Below are 15,936 nucleotides of genomic sequence, written 5' to 3'. Positions count from 1 at the left end.
GTAGGGTGATAAATTGGAGGAAAAAAAAAAAAAAAGATTTTTTTCCTTTTTCCTTTTCGTAAAGTCTCTGCCTTGGTGCCGAGTATATATATGGTGTAATAAATTAGGTAGATTGGGCATCAACAATAAACCAGATTGTCAAACAAGGCTTTCCTTCGTGGACAGCAAGGATGCTGTTTTTTCGTAAGGTTTAGCTCTCTGTCTCTGTATCAGTGTCTCTGTCTTTGTCTGTCTCTCCGTCACTAATTTTTTTACAGATGGCGCTTAGCATTCTTTAAACCAATTGGCAAATTATGGGTTTGGTTCCTCTTTGTCTCTCTGCTTTCTTTTAATAATTATAATAATAACGATACTACTATGCATATTTCTTCATTTTAAGTGGATTCTCTCCAAACGTCCCTTTCTTCTCCGTCACAGCTTTTTTTAATTTTTTATTTTTCTCCCACTGATTCCAAAGTGTATTTACTACTACAAGGTGAAGGGAATCCCATAACAGACAAAACCCATTACGCCAAGCAAACCCATTTTACTTGGCCTTATCATCTTTCGCCCTTTTTCTCTTTCTATCTCCTCCTTCTCTAGAGTGAGGGCGACAGAGAGAGAAAGAAAACAGATTTGTTGTCCTGATACAACCTTAAATCTGAGTACCCTTTTGCGAATGAAGGGAAAGGGTGATTTTTGTTAAGAGTGTCTTGATTGCAGTATATAGATATAAAGTATAGAGAGAAAGAGAGAGAGAGAGCTAGTGGGACGATTGGAACCAAGATCATAACACCCTTTTGGGGGGAAAAAAAGAAAGAGTTTTGACTTTTTAGTAATTTTCTTTTGCGGGATAAATATGGTCGGTATTTTCTCTAGGTTTTCTACCAACAGAAGTGGTCATAGGCGCAGCCAGAGTGCGATTGTAAGAAAATCTCTCATTTATTATTATTATTTTATTTTTTTTTTTACCTTAAAGTTTCAATCTTTCAGCTGGTTCAGATGCGTTTGTGTTATTGGCAGTCGTTTGTATGATCGCTTTTTCTTTGATTGTGTCTATCTATGAATGTTTGGAGGTAGTTAGTTGATTGCCTTCTTTGGACTTGGGTTGACTTTTTAGCTGGGTTGTAGAATTTGTGGAATGGGGTTTGATCTAGTCTGTGTTGAAGTTTTCTGAAGATCTGACTTTTGTTTGGTTTTTGGGTATTGTTATGTTTTTTGTTTTATTGTCCTATACTACTACTTTTCATCTGAATGGATTTAACCATTGAATGCTGGTTTTGGATTTAGCAGATCTCTCCATGGTGTGCTTAACCTTCCATCCTCATTTTTTAATGCAAATTATATTTTCAACTTTTCTACCTATTTTTACTGAATTTCCTAGTCTTATAGATCAGTCTTCTTGATACACGTATGTTGGTCTCTTGTTTTCTATTCATTATGATGTGAGAAAATTATAGTTAGAAATTAACAACAATTTCTATTTATGGTGCAGAATGTGAGGGAAGCATCGCCCCCAAATTCAGAGATCACTAGTGCAACACCAGCTGCTGCTGCTGCTTCTTCTCATGGGATTGAAGTAGCAGTGGAGTTTAAGCCAGTTGAACACCCAACTGAGCCGCTTGATAATGATAGACCAGTTCAGTGCCCATTACCTGAACCTTCAATTCTTAATGTAAGCCAACATTTTGCTTTCCTTTCTATATTGAAAGTGCACTTTTCTATGTTAGTTTGAGGATTATTGAGTTAAATTGAATTGGGACAGATTTGTTTTCCCATCTTTTTGTGTTTTTACAATGGTATTTGGTTGCTACTTGGTAGGGAATATTTACCCTTGATTGGATGTCTTCTAATCTGACAGGATGGTAGAAAAGTTTCAATGAATATGCATATTGTGTTTATTGTGCTTTGCACACATCATATTTCGTAACGAATTAGTTTTGGTTGATCAAGTAAATTTGTTATTCATGAGACCCTGAGTAGATTGTTTAAGATAATATGGGATGTGAAGCATGCTTTGTCTAGTTTACAACTTTGTATGGTGTGGTTATGCGGTAATTTTTTGTACTGAATCAGTGATTTCATTCCTGGAACTGGAAGGGTTACATGTAGCTTGAGCAAAACTCAAAATTTTGTATTGATATTGTATGGTGCTTCCATGAATAGTTTCTAAGTATGTGTCCAGACTAGGATACACAACCAGACCAATTATATAATTTTCTTTTATGGGTTTAGTTGTTCTTTTTGGCTTTTACCTACATTTTATTTACTGTTGAAGAACAATAAAGACAGAGATTTTTGAATGGAAAGTAATGAGGGCAACATGGCCGTTCCTTTGCGACTGTGAAAAGAAAATGTTAAGGTACTTACATGCAGTTGAACTTGAAACCTCTTAGGTTAAGCTAAAAGATGTTGATAATGCAATGTTAAGGTTCAACCCCAACAATGATTTGAACTGGTCAAGCAGCATTGGCTCATGCTGGAAATAAAGAATTTATAGTATTGGTTTACAATGGCATTGGTTTTTCCATGCTTTTTGGTCTCTTCTTGTCTGTTTCAGGATACTACTTCGTTTTTTGGTCTCTTCTCGTCTGTTTTGGAATACAACTTCATCTATTCAACCGTCCTGATATAAGCTATGCTAATACTGTCATGTTGTAAAAGTTCTGATATCTAGTTCTTCAATCTTCAGGATGGAAGAATATGGAAGCAGCGGGTATCTGCAAATGTACGAAGGAGAAGTGATTTATCAGTGATGAAAGAAGGAGAGTCACTTGAACCTGAAGGTCATGAGATGAAAACCCGACCAACACAAACCAACCGCATGATTCTACCATCTCTCAGTGCTCCTGAACATAATCTCTTAAACCTACTGGAAGAATGTAATGCATCTGGGACCTAAGTATCCCATACGTTGTTTCTTTATCGGAAAAAGAAAAATATGGGTCAAAATTTTCATATAAATAGATTTCCAATATGTTTTCTTTCACTCTCTTATATTCGTGTTCATTTTTGCATTTATATTGTTGTTCGAATATATATACTTCCAAAATGTATCGTTTACACAAGCAACATGTTTGTATATTATCAAATGATACTAAATTGAATCGACTGTGTGCACCGGAATTTTTTTATTATTATTATTTTTATTTCTGTGTTTTAAACCAGATACAGTAAGATGACAAGATGAGAGAAAACAGGGGAACACTGCGTTGGTTATCAGAGAATGATTTAAAACCTGGTCAATACACAGCTCCGAGGAACTGTAAGAAAAAAATGAAATAAAATAGAATAAATAAAATTCTAGTACAATTTTCCATTCCCTTGTAAACCCCAAAACTTGTTTGACAAATTGAACCAAAAAATAAAAAAAAACAAACAAACAAACGAAAAGGCATTGTTTTAGATTAGAACATGAACAAACAAAGTGGGTATGCAATATTTCATCAATTTTTTTTTTTTTTTTCTAAATACTGTGAGACAGATACGATGAAATCAAGTACTGAAAAGAAAATATGAACTGATCAGGCGAATGATGGGTGATAAGTGCAATGAAAATAATAAATGATCCCACATTCATTTTGGTAACTTCAAAAGAGTCCACCATGCTTTGCATTTGGTCCATGATAATAGAGAACCCTTTGGTTAAGACATATTCATTTAATGCCCTTTTGGGTACCTAAATATTTTTGTATTTTAGTGAGCTTAAGAGCAATCAATATTACTGAAAAAAATCATCTTTGTTTGTCTTCCCTTGCAGATGAATAATTTTCTCAATTTCTAAATCCTCGAAATAGTTTTCACAAAAAAGAAAAAATAAAATAAAATAAAATAAAAGTTCCCTCGAATTTCAATGTAGAAACAAATGCATTTTCAGACCGTTCGAAGACACCAATTCACAACTCTCTCTCTCTCTCTCTCTCTCTCTCTCTGTGACTGAATTTATTCATTCCTAATTCTTAGATAATACATTATAGGAATTAGAAACCCCTAAGATCATATTACGACCACTTGTTGTCACAGGATAAACAATAACATTAAGAGTTTAAAAAAAAAAAAAAAAAAGCTACCGTTTACATATTACACCAGACACTACACAGGCAACTGGTCTGCTTGGAAAGGTTGCTGAAGTGTGGGGTTGACAAGGTGCTTCCGAGGACCTCTGAAGCTTCCATGGTTCATCCAATTCTTCCTTTCCCATTTCCCATTCGATTCTTCAACTGGGTTTTTCACGGCTACACGAACTCCAAAGTTTTCTGCTGAATAATGGATCAATATGGAGAAAGAAAAAATGATGAGCAAGAAAAGAATAAAGGGTGTGGCTAAGGCCCTCAGCTTCACCATTTTTTGTGCTATGCTTTTTTATTAGTTTCTTGCTGATCTTTCTGTCTGTGGGGAAGAGTAAGTTTGTGCGTGGGTTTAAATAAAGAGTTTCCAGCGGGGGGTTACTTTGCTTTGGTTGGAAGTCACAGGTAAATGACTTAGCTTCCCACTCCAAGTATTTGATGGGTGTGTGGACCTCTTATTATTATAGTTAGGGTTTGATTAGTACCTCTCCAGTGGGGCTGGTTTGGTTAAGATGGATCTTTCATTTGATTCTCTTCGTGGACTAAAATTCTCTAATGCTCATAATTTAACAAATGAAGCTGTTCAATTAGTCACTTTTTAGACCCATTTCTTTCATGGAGAGTAAGGAAAAGGTTTGGATGAACTATCCCCCTTAGACTTTTTTTTTTTTTTTCTAATTATTATTTTGTAAAGTTTGACAAATTATAAAATTTACTCACATTAGATAAAATCATTGACTTTTTTTTCTTTGTTTTGCATGAATTATGAAGTAAAGGATTTCCAAAAGATGATTGATTCACAAATTATATAGAGATCTAGTTGTGATTTTTCTTAATATAATAACAAAAGAAATTATGGCAAACCCTTGTGAGTACTTAAAATCTAACCCAAAAATAAAAGATAAAATGTTTGCAATAATGGTGTAACCAAGTCACATGGCATATAATGCCTTCACTAACAATGAAATCCCAGTGTAAAGTAACCTTGGATTATTTAATAATCCAAACTTCTTTATTGCATATATCCATCTCTAATTATTATCATCATTCTATTTTGTAATCGGTTTTGAGCTATGATTGTCCTATTTTGACCTTGTAGAGATACAGAATTGATCAAGTTGCATAATGTGGAGCAGTTGATCACTTGTAAATCCAGCTACCGTTAAAATACATTGATCCCAATTCCCAACAACGAGTTTAACAAAAGCAAAACCATATATTTATCCATGCACATGAATTTCTCACTTTAATATTTAATAAGTCTTTCAGTTAAACTACTCAACCTTTCATATCTTCATATAAATATATCATGGATTTTCTTCTCTTTTCCCAAGATTTATCTACCGAAACTATATACAGACAAAGTATACAAGACAATTCTGTAACCCAAAAAAAAAAAAAAAAAAACAAAAAAAAAACCAAAAAAAAAAAAAGAAAAAAGAGAAAAAGAAAAAGAGCAACAACAACCAAATGAAGCATATATTCATACATACACACAAACATACTACAAACATATATATAGACAAAGGAAATAACACAATCCTTAAAAATAAAAAAATAAAAAAAAGAACACAACAGCGACAACCAAATGAAGCATATGTGTCATACATACATACATACAGACAAACATACTACACATATATATTGGTATGGACATATTTATGAGAAGCTGGTGAAAACGATGCTTCGCCAAGAGTTCCCTCATAATTAGTTCAACCTGCAGGTAATTATTCAATTTATTATCAAAATGTTAGATTCAGTGCTACTAACTATTTAATTCAATTGGAAAAAACAAAAAGAAATAGAAGAAAAGAAAAGCAAATAATGTCTTTTTGGGATCACATTACCTCTCAAGTTGAAGCCAAAATTTATATTCTCTGTATCTGTTGGTGAACAAGAAAGCCTTATAGACCTCTGGTATATGAGAAATCTTCTGTCTGTCTTCTCCAGTTTCTTTACATCTCTCTTCTAATTCAGGACATGATATAAGGTACAGTTTCTGCAACTTGGTGAGACTTTGAATGCTCATTGGCAGACATGTCAATCTCGGGCACCTTTCAATGTGAAATTCTTGAAGAGATTCAAAGTTTCCAAACCACTCAGGCAGTGATCTTAGAGCTCTAAAATTAGCTAACCTCATGAACTCAAGTGACTGAAGATTTGGGAGATTCTGCAGCATCCCACCAGGAAAGAAACTCATATCATTGTTTCCATCAATGTCAAGATAAGTAAGTCCATGGAGATTGGAAATCGATTCGAATAACACTTTGTTGCATTCTGTCACTTCTAATTGTCTGACTGAAGGAAGACAAGGTAAGGAAAGTTTAGGACAATCCTCAACGCGAATCTTAGAAAGACAGGGGAAAAAATCTATTCCTTCATCTCTGGACAACTTCTCCAGATTTGGTAAAGCACTGATATAGAGAGAATCTAAGCTCACGAAACCTCCTACTAGCTCTTCATCACAAGATTCATTGTCCATAAACTGCACAAAATCCATATCATATATTCCCAGGCTTTTCAAATATGGAAGTTTCTTGAGGTTTGGAAGTTTTAGACAGTTTTTACAATTTAGGAGAGTGATATGGACTAAATTTTCAAGCATTGTATTGCTCAACCACTTTGGGAAAGAGCCACCTTTATAATTTGTTATCTTCAAAATGGTTAAACCTGGAGGAGGTTCAAGAGCTTCGAGTATCTTCTCGACGTCTTTCTGAGACTCAACTTCACCATTTCTACCCTGGGATGTCCAGGACAAGTCCAATTCTTTGAGATTCCTTTTCCTTGCCAAATTGGCTCTTTTTGCATCCATAGGCATTCCCACTTTCTCAAGGTTTCTGATTTCAAGATAACCTCCTAGGTCTAGTCCTTGCAGTTCATCCAAGTGACAACCTCTTCTTTTACTCACAATGAAAAATGTTAAAGTCTTCAAATAAGTAAGTTGCCTAATGTTGGGAGGCATATGAGATAACGAACGACATTCTTTGATGTTGAGATGACGAAGATTTGTTAAACGGCTCAAGTGCTTAGGCAGCTTCTTGAGAGCATCACAAAAACTCAAATCCATAGTCTGCAGATTTTTAAGGGACAAGATTGAATTTGGAAGCCTTCGAATTCCAGTATATGAAAGGTTCAAATACCGTAGATGTTTTGCCTTCTTGATCAAAGGCGATATGGATGTTAGTTCAAAGAAATTAGAATCAAAGGCTCGGATCGAACGAAAATTCCAATGAGAAGGCAGCTTGAGTGCATTAAAATCTAGCTTAGTGTCCCTTAAGATCAAAAAAGTTCTCAAGAATTCGACATAATCTAGACCACAAGGTATGACACAAGTTGGCTTACTGTTGTAGTTACACGTCACATGTCGAACTCTTCTTGACATATCAATTGAGCCATCAGCCTCCACATAGCGATATTCATCCTTGACAATAGATTGGGCTAGATCATGCACAAGATCGTGCATTTTGAAATTCTGAATGCTACCAAATTCATCTTCCTCGGCATCTTGAAAAAACGATCGCCAATATAATTCATTACATATCTCATTGCCAATCTGTTCTACCTCCATATCTCCTTTAGAAGAAATAAAACCGTTAGCCATCCAAAGATAAATCAAATGGTCCTTCTTAATTTTATGATCCTTGGGATATATAGCACAGAAAACGAAGCATTGCCTCAACTCCAATGGAAGATGAAAGTAGCTCAATTTCAAAGCAGGCAAGATAGAATTCTCATCTTGTGGTAAGTTCCATATTTCACTCTCCATCACAAAAAGCCACTCATTTTCTTCCCTTTTGAAGTGCATCAAACCTCCTAAAGCCTTTGCTGCTAGCGGCACGCCCCCACACTTCTTTACTATTTTCTTTCCAATTTTCACAAGATTTGGTCTTTCTTCATTCATATTTCCAAATGCACGTTGTTTGAACAACAACCAACAATCATCTTCAGATAAACTTGATAGATGATGCATTGGAATCGTTCCCATAATCGATGCAACCTTTTGGAGACGAGTAGTGACAATAATAGAACAACCCTTTGAGCCACATGACATAACATACTTCAATTTGTCCCATTCTTCTTCGTCTTCATTCCATACATCATCTAAAACAACCAAAAACCTCTTGTTTTGCAGCATTTCTTGAAGTTTTCTCTGTAGAGGATCCATTTCCAATGCATCGCAAGTTTTTCCCGAGACAGATTCTATGATTGCTCTGATCAGCCTTTTCACATCAAAATCATCAGAAACACATATCCAGATTTTAAGTTCAAAATGCATATTGACCCTGTTGTCATTGAACACAAGCTGAGCCAGCGTAGTCTTTCCCATACCACCTAAACCTACAATAGGGTAGATCGAAACGTACTCAAAATCAATTGCTTTTCCTACAAGAAAATTAACTATTTTTTCCTTGTCTTCTTCTCTACCATAAACTTGAGGTTGAGTAATAATTGGACCAGTTTGGCGTCTCTCTCTCACTTTTATATGTCTATCTTCAACGATCTCATGAAAGTGAAACTTCATTCTCTCATTTGCAATTCCATCTAATCTATCGAAAACCTCTTTCATCCTATTCGCAATCTGATAACGAAAAATAACATTCATTGGATGGAAACAGGACATGAAAGAAGCTTGTACCTTTTTGGTCAATTTCGAGCTTTTTTCTTTGAATCCCAATTGAGGGGCCTCCATTGAAAACTCGTCCAGGATGTCATCTAGCTCATAAGAAGCATCTCTTAGTTTCAGCAACCAATTTTCTATGGCTTTGTCTTTGTATTGTTTCTCTTCAGCATCTTCAAGCACCGCACAAATTGTTGAGAGAGTGCTAGAGAGTTTCTCCATCTCTTTGTTTACACCACGAAGCAATCCAAACTCTTTCTGAATCAGATTGTTCAGAGTCTCAAGCACAACTTTAAGGAAAGCTTCAGCCATTAATTTCTTTAAGAGAATTCTTTAGAGATTATTGAACAAGCTTTGCAATTGAGAAGATTATGGTGGAAAACTAAAATGGTCTTCTACCATATGCAATACAATTCTCTTTTGAACTCTTTTTCTTCTTGCTAGCAAGTCATTGTCATATTTGCTTTGGAAATATGGTGGAAACTTTGAGAAAAGCACCAGCCTTTGCTTTTAGATGCTTTTCTTTGTGTTTATTTCTTTTTCTTTTCCTTTTTTATTTTAAACTATTTAGCCTATTCTTTTAGATGCTTTTCGTTGTCTTTTTTTCTTTTTCTTTTCCTTTTTTTCTTTTCCTTTTCCTTTTTTTATTTTAAACTATTTCTACTCGTTTTTCACTATCAGGGAAATGATCTTAAAAAAAAAAAAGAAAAAAGTTGATGATTTTCCTTAAGAGTAATGAAGCTTCGAGAAGGATCATATATGAATTCTGTCTTTCCTTTTTCCTGCCCCCAGTTGACTTGTGAAGCAACGGGGCAAGATTTTATGGTCTTATTCTAAGGAAATTCAGATGATATAAGTTTGTAGTACCAAATAATATAAAAGTGGTACATGAACAATTTGTTAATTTCTTTTTTTTTTTTAATCTATTTTAGTATATGGCTTATTACAATTACCAATTGCCTGATATGGTTACTACTTTATTTGATTATATGTTTTTTTTGGGTCAACGATCATATCTGTTAGTTCGATGATCATTGATATATATATATATATATATATATATATATATATATATTTTTAATAAGTTTGGGTATGCATATACATGTTGGTAGGTCCAAGGGTCAAAAGCTGAAATACAGGTGTACGTCTACATAACTTTACTAGAGTTAATTATCTATAGTTTATAGTTCACTAAGAGAGTTTCTAGCTGCACTACTAGACAACCTTTGTCACAAATTTACATTTTTACAGAAAAATATTTCATAGTTATTCTTTATTACAAACAACCATCTGATTAAACCATGCCAACGATTTTCCATTTGCATTGACACACAATTGACTGAGCTGGCTTCTTCTTTTATGTTAGCTTAACATCTTCAAGTCTTATGGCAGGGCAAAGATTCGTGCCACTACACTGGAAATTTATCGCAACTTGATGTTCCTCAAATGTTTTTGTAGAGCACATCGCTGATTTTTAAATCCGATGTGTAATGATCATGATTTAAAACACAACCAAAAAAAAGTTTGTTAGCCTATGCGTTTTTTGATTATATTAAAGTTTGGGAAGGACTATTGGCAACAGAGAGATCTCTTACCTGACCAGTACAATTGTTGTTGCATGGACAATAATTTAGTCGATTACAATGGGATTTGGACATTTTGCATGATAGCATCAACAAGTTTGTACTTCTTGAACAAATCCTTTGATGGGTCTTGCCCATGACTTTATTCTAAATCCATTTTTGTGTACCTATAAAAATTGCCTTTTGTCACTGTCACATTTTGGACATCTTCCTCTTCTAAGTCCTTCGCTAGGCTTCCTATGCCGCAATCAAACATTATCCCATTTGCATATACTTTAGCGAACATTACAAACTAAGGATGAAACAAAATAAATAAAAATAAAACCATATTTTAACGCAGAGAGCTAATTGCAGAATTTGGGAACAGAGCAAATTAAACCCCAGCAAGTGCCATGGCCAGGACCGCATGTAATGCTTTTCAAGCCACAAATTCTTGGTGCCAGGATGCATGTAATTCTTTCGAGCTGCAAGTTCTTAATTAGATTATTGAATTAATTCCAAACTTCTTTATGCATATATCCATTACTAGTTATTATCATCATTCTATTTGGTATTCAGTTTTTAGCTGTGTTCATCGTATTTTGACTATATACATAGAGAGAGAGAATCGATCAATTTCCATAATTGATCACTTGTAAATCCAGCTAACGTTAGATTATATGGATCCCAGTTCCCAACAAATAGTCTCTGACAAAAACAAAACTATATTTATCCATGCACATGAGTTTCTCATTTTAATATGAAGTTTTCCAGTTAAACTACTCAACCTTTCATAACTTCATATATTACTACATCATGGAATTTCTTCCCGTTCCCCAAGATTTAGCTACCAAGTCAACAATTTTTAGAAAAAGAAAAGACAAGAAAAAACCATAAAAACAACAAACAAAAAAACCAACAGCAGCAACCACTTAATGGAAGTATATGTTTCATACATACATACACACACAAACATACTACACACATACTTGTGACCAAAAAAAGGAAAATACTACACACACATAAATTGGTATGGAAATACAAATTAATAAGAATATGGTGAAAATGATGCTTTGCCAAGAGTTCCCTCATAATTAGTTCAACCTGCAGGTAATGATTACATTTGCTATCAAAATATTAGATTCAGTACAACTAATTGTTTCATTTAATTATTTATAAAAATAAAAATGAAAATAAAAAAAGAAAAGTAACCAAGGAGTTTTTGAGATCAAATTACCTCTGAAGATCAATCCAGAATTTATACTCTCTGTGTAGGCTGGTCAACAAGAAAGCCTTATAGACTTCTGGTATGTGGGAAAACTTCTGTATGTCTTCTCCTGTTTTTTTACATTTCCCTTCTAATTTAGAACATGCAATAAGGTAAGGTTTATGCAACATGGTGAGGCTTTGAATGCTCATTGGCAGAAATGTCAACTTTGGGCAATTCTCAATATGAAATTCTTGAAGAGATACTAAGTTTTCAAACCAGTCAGGCAGTGATTTTAGAGCTCTAAAATTTGCTAACCTTATGAACTCGATGAGACTGGACAGTTGGCAGATTTTGTCATCAATGACAAGATAAGTAAGTCCATGGAGATCTGAAAACGGTTCGAACAACACTTTGTTGAATTATATGACTTGTAATTGTCTGACTGAAGGAAGACAGGGTAAGGAAAGTTTTGGACAGTCATGGATGTGAATTCTAGAAAGAAAGGGGAACATATCTCTTCCTTCCTCTCTTGACAATCTTTCAAGATTTGGTAAAGCACAGATATAGAGAGATTCCAAGCTCATGAAACCTACTACTAGCTCTCCATCACAGGATTCATTGTCCATAAACTGCACAAAATCCATACCACATATTCCCAGACTTTTCAAAGATGGAAGTTTCTTGAGGTTTGGAAGTTTTAGACAGTTTTTACAATTTAGGAGAGTGATATGGACTAAATTTACAAGCACTGCACTGCCCAGCCAGTTTGGGAAAGACCTACCTTTATAATCTGTTATCTTCAAAATGGTTAAACCTGGAGGAGGTTCAAGAGCTTCGAGTATCTTCTCAAAGTCTTTCTGAGACTCAACTTTACCATTTCTACCCCGGGATTTCCAGGACAAGTGCAACTCTTTGAGATTCCTTTTCCTTGCCAAATTGGCTCTTTTTGCATCCATAGGCCTTCCCACTTTCTCAAGGTTTGTGATTTCCAGATAACCTCCTAGGTCTAGTCCTTGTAGTTCATCCAAGTGACAACCGCTTCTTTTACTCACAATGAAACATGTTAAAGTCTTCAAACAAGTAAGTTGCCTAATGTTGGGAGGCATATGAGATAATGAATAACAGCCTTTGATGTTGAGATGACGAAGATTTGTTAAACTGCTCAAGTGCTTAGGCAGCTTCTTGAGAGCAGAACAAAAACTCAAATCTAAAGTCTGCAGATTTTTAAGGGACAAGATTGAATTTGGAAGCCTTTTAATTCTAGTATTTGAAAGGCTCAAATACCGTAGATGTTTTGCCTTCTTGATCAAAGGCGATATGGATGTTAGTTCAAAGAAAGTAGAATCAAAGGCTCGGATCGAACGAAAATTCCAATGAGAAGGCAGCTTGAGTGCATTAAAATCTAGCTTATGGTTCCTTAAGATCAAAAAAGTTCTCAAGAATTCGACATAATCTAGACCACAAGGTGTGATACAAGTTGGCTTACTGGTGTAGTTACATGTCACATGTCGAACTCTTCTTGACATATTAATTGAGCCATCAGCCTCCGCATAGCGATATTCATCCTTGACAATAAATTGGGCAAGATCATGCACAAGATCATGCATTTTGAAATTCTGAATGGTACCAAATTTATCTTCCTCAACATCTTGAAAAAATGACCGCCAATATAATTCATTGCATATCTCATTGCCAATCTTTTCCACCTCCATATCTCCTTTAGAAGAAATAAAACCATTAGCCATCCAAAGATAAATCAAATGGTCCTTCTTAATTTTATGATCCTTGGGAAATATGGCACAGAAAACGAAGCATTGTCTCAATTCCAATGGAAGATGGAAGTAGCTCAATTTCAAAGCAGGCAAGATAGAATTCTCATCTTGTGGTAAGTTCCATATTTCACTCTCCATTACATAAAGCCACTCATTCTCCTCCCTTTTGAAGCGCATCAAACCTCCTAGAGACTTTGCAGCTAGTGGCACACCCCCACACTTCTTTACTATTTTCTTTCCAATTTTCACAAGATTTGGTCTTTCTTCATTCATATTTCCAAATGCACGTTGTTTGAACAACAACCAACAATCATCTTCAGATATAGTTGACAAATGATGCATTTGAGTCGTTCCCATGATCGATGCAACCTTTTGGAGACGAGTAGTTACAACAATAGAAGAACCCCTTGAGCCACAAGACAGAACATATTTCAATTTATCCCATTCTTCTTGATCATCATTCCAAACGTCATCTAAAACAACCAAAAACCTCTTGTTTTTCAGCATTTCTTGAAGGTTTCTTTGTAGAGGATCCATTTCCAATGCATCACAAGCTTTTCCATTACCAGATTCTATGATTTCTCTCATCAACCTCTTCACATCAAAATCATCAGAAACACATATCCAAATTTTAAGTTGAAAATGCTCAGTGACCCTCTTGTCATTGAAAACAAACTGAGCCAGCGTCGTCTTTCCCATAACCCCTAAGCCCACAATAGGGTAGATCGAAACTTCCTCAAAATCAATTGCTTTTCCTACAAGAAAATCAACTATTTTTTCCTTGTCTTCTTCTCTACCATAAACTTGAGGTTGAGTAATAATTGGACCAGTTTGGCGTCTCTCTCTCACTTTTATATGTCTATCTTCAACAATCTCATGCAAGTGAAACTTCATTCTCTCATTTGCAATTCCATCTAATCTATCAAAAACCTCTTTCATCCTATTTGCAGTCTTATAACGAAAAATAAAATTCATTGGATGGAAATAGGACATGAAAGAAGCTTGCACCTTTTTGGTCCATTTAGAGCGCTTATCTTTGGATCCCAATTGAGGGGCCTCCATTGAAAACTCGTCCAAGATGTCATCTAGCTCATAAGAAGCATCTCTAAGTTTCAGCAACCAATTTTCTATGGCTTTGTCTTTGTATTGTTTCTCCTCAGCATCTTCAAGCACGGCACAAATTGTCGAGAGAGTGCTAGAGAGTTTCCCCATCTCTTTGTTTACACCTTGAAGCAATCCTAACTCTTTTTGTATCAGGTTGTTCAGATTCTCAAGCACAACGTTAAGAAAAGCTTCAGCCATTAATTTCTTCAAGAGAATTCTTTAGAGATTATTGAACAAGCTTTGTAAGTGAGTAGAATATGGTAGAAATCTAAAATGGTCTGTAGGATATACAATATGGTTCTGCTTTGAAGTCCTTTTCCAGTTGCTAGCATGTCAATGTCATATTTGCTATGGAAAATGGGAGAAACCTTGAGGAAATCACCAACCTATGCTTTTAGATGCTTTTCTCTGCCCCTTTTTTTTTTTGAACTATTTCAGATATTCCTTTTCACTATCAGAAAAATAATTAAAAATTTATGGTTTTGTATTCATTTAAGTAATGAAGCTTCGAGGAAGATCAAATATGAATGTGTCTTTCTTTTTTTCCTGCCCTAAGTTGACTTAAAAAGGGGGAAAGACTTTATAGTTTATTATAATAAAGGAAATTCATATGATATAAAGTTTGTAGCACCAAATAATATAAAAGTGGTATTTGAACAATTTGTTAATTTCTTTTTTTTTTCTTTTTTAAATTTAACCAAAAATTTTTTGTACTTTTTTTTTTTTTTTTTAGTATAGCTTATTACATTTATCAAATGGCTGAGCATGGTTACAATTTTATTTATTTTTGGGGGAAAAATTTGCACCGTTGTACCTGAACTTCATGCACTTTGCATCGTAAAGATTTTTTTCTAACAATTTACATCTTGAACTCATAAAGTTCTTGCATCATTGGTACATCTATTAAATATTAAATGGAAATGAGAGTGCAAATAAAAATTTTGAAATAAAAAATAATGAAAAATAAAACAAAAAAATTAAAGAGGATTATTATTATTTTTTAATAAGTTGGTAATAAAATATTTTTTTTAAAAAAAAATTGCAAATGTAATTTTTCAAAAATAAAAATAAAAATCTTTATATATTACAATAATTTTTTTTTCCTTACCACGATTACAAACTTATAACCTCCCAATCATAGAAATAAGTGATCTAACAAATATTCTACAAGAATAAATAAATAAAAAATAATAATTTTTTTTGGAACAAACAACAAATAAAAAAATTTGAGTATGTAAATAAAAAAATGTACATTTTACACCCTTAATAAAAAAAAAATTGAATATGTAAATAAAAAAATGTACGTTTTACACCCTTACTTCTATTAAGTATTTGATAAAAGGATCAACGTGTAATGATTTTGTAAATTTGAAATACAAATTGTTACAAAAAATTATTTAGAGTTTAAAGTGTCTGACAAAAATTAGGATGCAACAGTGCTTTTTTTTTTTTTTTTTTTTTTAAATCATAAGGTTACTGCTTTATTTGATTATATGTTTTTTTGTCAACTGTCATATTTGTTAGTTTGATGATGGTGGATTTTTTTTATTTTATTTTTTTTCAATTTTTTTGCCTTCGTAATTTGGGAATACATGGATAAATGTTGGTGGCTCCAAAGGGTCAA

The 15,936-nt window shown here is 34.0% G+C and overlaps 3 protein-coding genes across 4 annotated transcripts; 1 reads left to right on the top strand and 2 right to left on the bottom strand.

Moving 5' to 3' along the window:
- Nucleotides 1-51: 51 nt before the first annotated feature.
- On the top strand, nt 52-3,088 carry LOC107434571 (uncharacterized). 2 transcript variants are annotated; one of them, XM_016046049.4, is made up of 3 exons: nt 52-188; nt 1,475-1,654; nt 2,672-3,088. In XM_016046049.4, exons 1-3 carry the CDS (start codon nt 171-173, stop codon nt 2,879-2,881), a joined length of 408 nt encoding a protein of 135 aa, XP_015901535.3. In that variant the 5' UTR covers nt 52-170; the 3' UTR covers nt 2,882-3,088. The 2 variants fall into 2 exon arrangements, with proteins under 2 accessions (XP_015901535.3, XP_015901534.3); XM_016046048.4 differs by lacking the exon at nt 52-188 and adding an exon at nt 318-904.
- Nucleotides 3,089-5,548: 2,460 nt separating this feature from the next.
- Nucleotides 5,549-9,192, bottom strand: LOC107434562 (putative disease resistance protein RGA3). The gene is made up of 2 exons (XM_016046037.4): nt 5,894-9,192; nt 5,549-5,763 (listed from the first exon to the last, which is right to left on the bottom strand). Exons 1-2 carry the CDS (start codon nt 8,974-8,976, stop codon nt 5,754-5,756), a joined length of 3,093 nt encoding a protein of 1,030 aa, XP_015901523.2. The 5' UTR covers nt 8,977-9,192; the 3' UTR covers nt 5,549-5,753.
- A 1,858-nt stretch (nt 9,193-11,050) lies between these two features.
- LOC107434539 (putative disease resistance protein RGA3) lies at nt 11,051-14,751 on the bottom strand. The gene is made up of 2 exons (XM_060818492.1): nt 11,464-14,751; nt 11,051-11,330 (listed from the first exon to the last, which is right to left on the bottom strand). The coding sequence occupies exon 1, from the start codon at nt 14,508-14,510 to the stop codon at nt 11,856-11,858; it is 2,655 nt and encodes an 884-aa protein (XP_060674475.1). The 5' UTR covers nt 14,511-14,751; the 3' UTR covers nt 11,051-11,330; nt 11,464-11,855.
- Between the last annotated feature and the right edge of the window lie 1,185 nt (nt 14,752-15,936).

This window comes from Ziziphus jujuba, chromosome 6 (assembly GCF_031755915.1).
Source record: "Ziziphus jujuba cultivar Dongzao chromosome 6, ASM3175591v1".
Classification (NCBI taxonomy): Eukaryota; Viridiplantae; Streptophyta; class Magnoliopsida; order Rosales; family Rhamnaceae; genus Ziziphus; species Ziziphus jujuba.
This window is presented reverse-complemented; position numbering and strand designations above follow the sequence as displayed.

What these genes read in the sequence shown, in the direction of transcription:
- LOC107434562 (XM_016046037.4), bottom strand. Translation starts at nt 8,976, where the DNA reads ATGGCTGAAGCTTTCCTTAAAGTTGTGCTTGAGACTCTGAACAATCTG.
- LOC107434571 (XM_016046048.4), top strand. Translation starts at nt 839, where the DNA reads ATGGTCGGTATTTTCTCTAGGTTTTCTACCAACAGAAGTGGTCATAGG. An exon ending in GGCGCAGCCAGAGTGCGATT is followed by an intron (nt 905 to 1,474) that starts GTAAGAAAATCT and finishes TTTATGGTGCAG; the next exon opens with AATGTGAGGGAAGCATCGCC. An exon ending in CTGAACCTTCAATTCTTAAT is followed by an intron (nt 1,655 to 2,671) that starts GTAAGCCAACAT and finishes TTCAATCTTCAG; the next exon opens with GATGGAAGAATATGGAAGCA.
- LOC107434539 (XM_060818492.1), bottom strand. Translation starts at nt 14,510, where the DNA reads ATGGCTGAAGCTTTTCTTAACGTTGTGCTTGAGAATCTGAACAACCTG.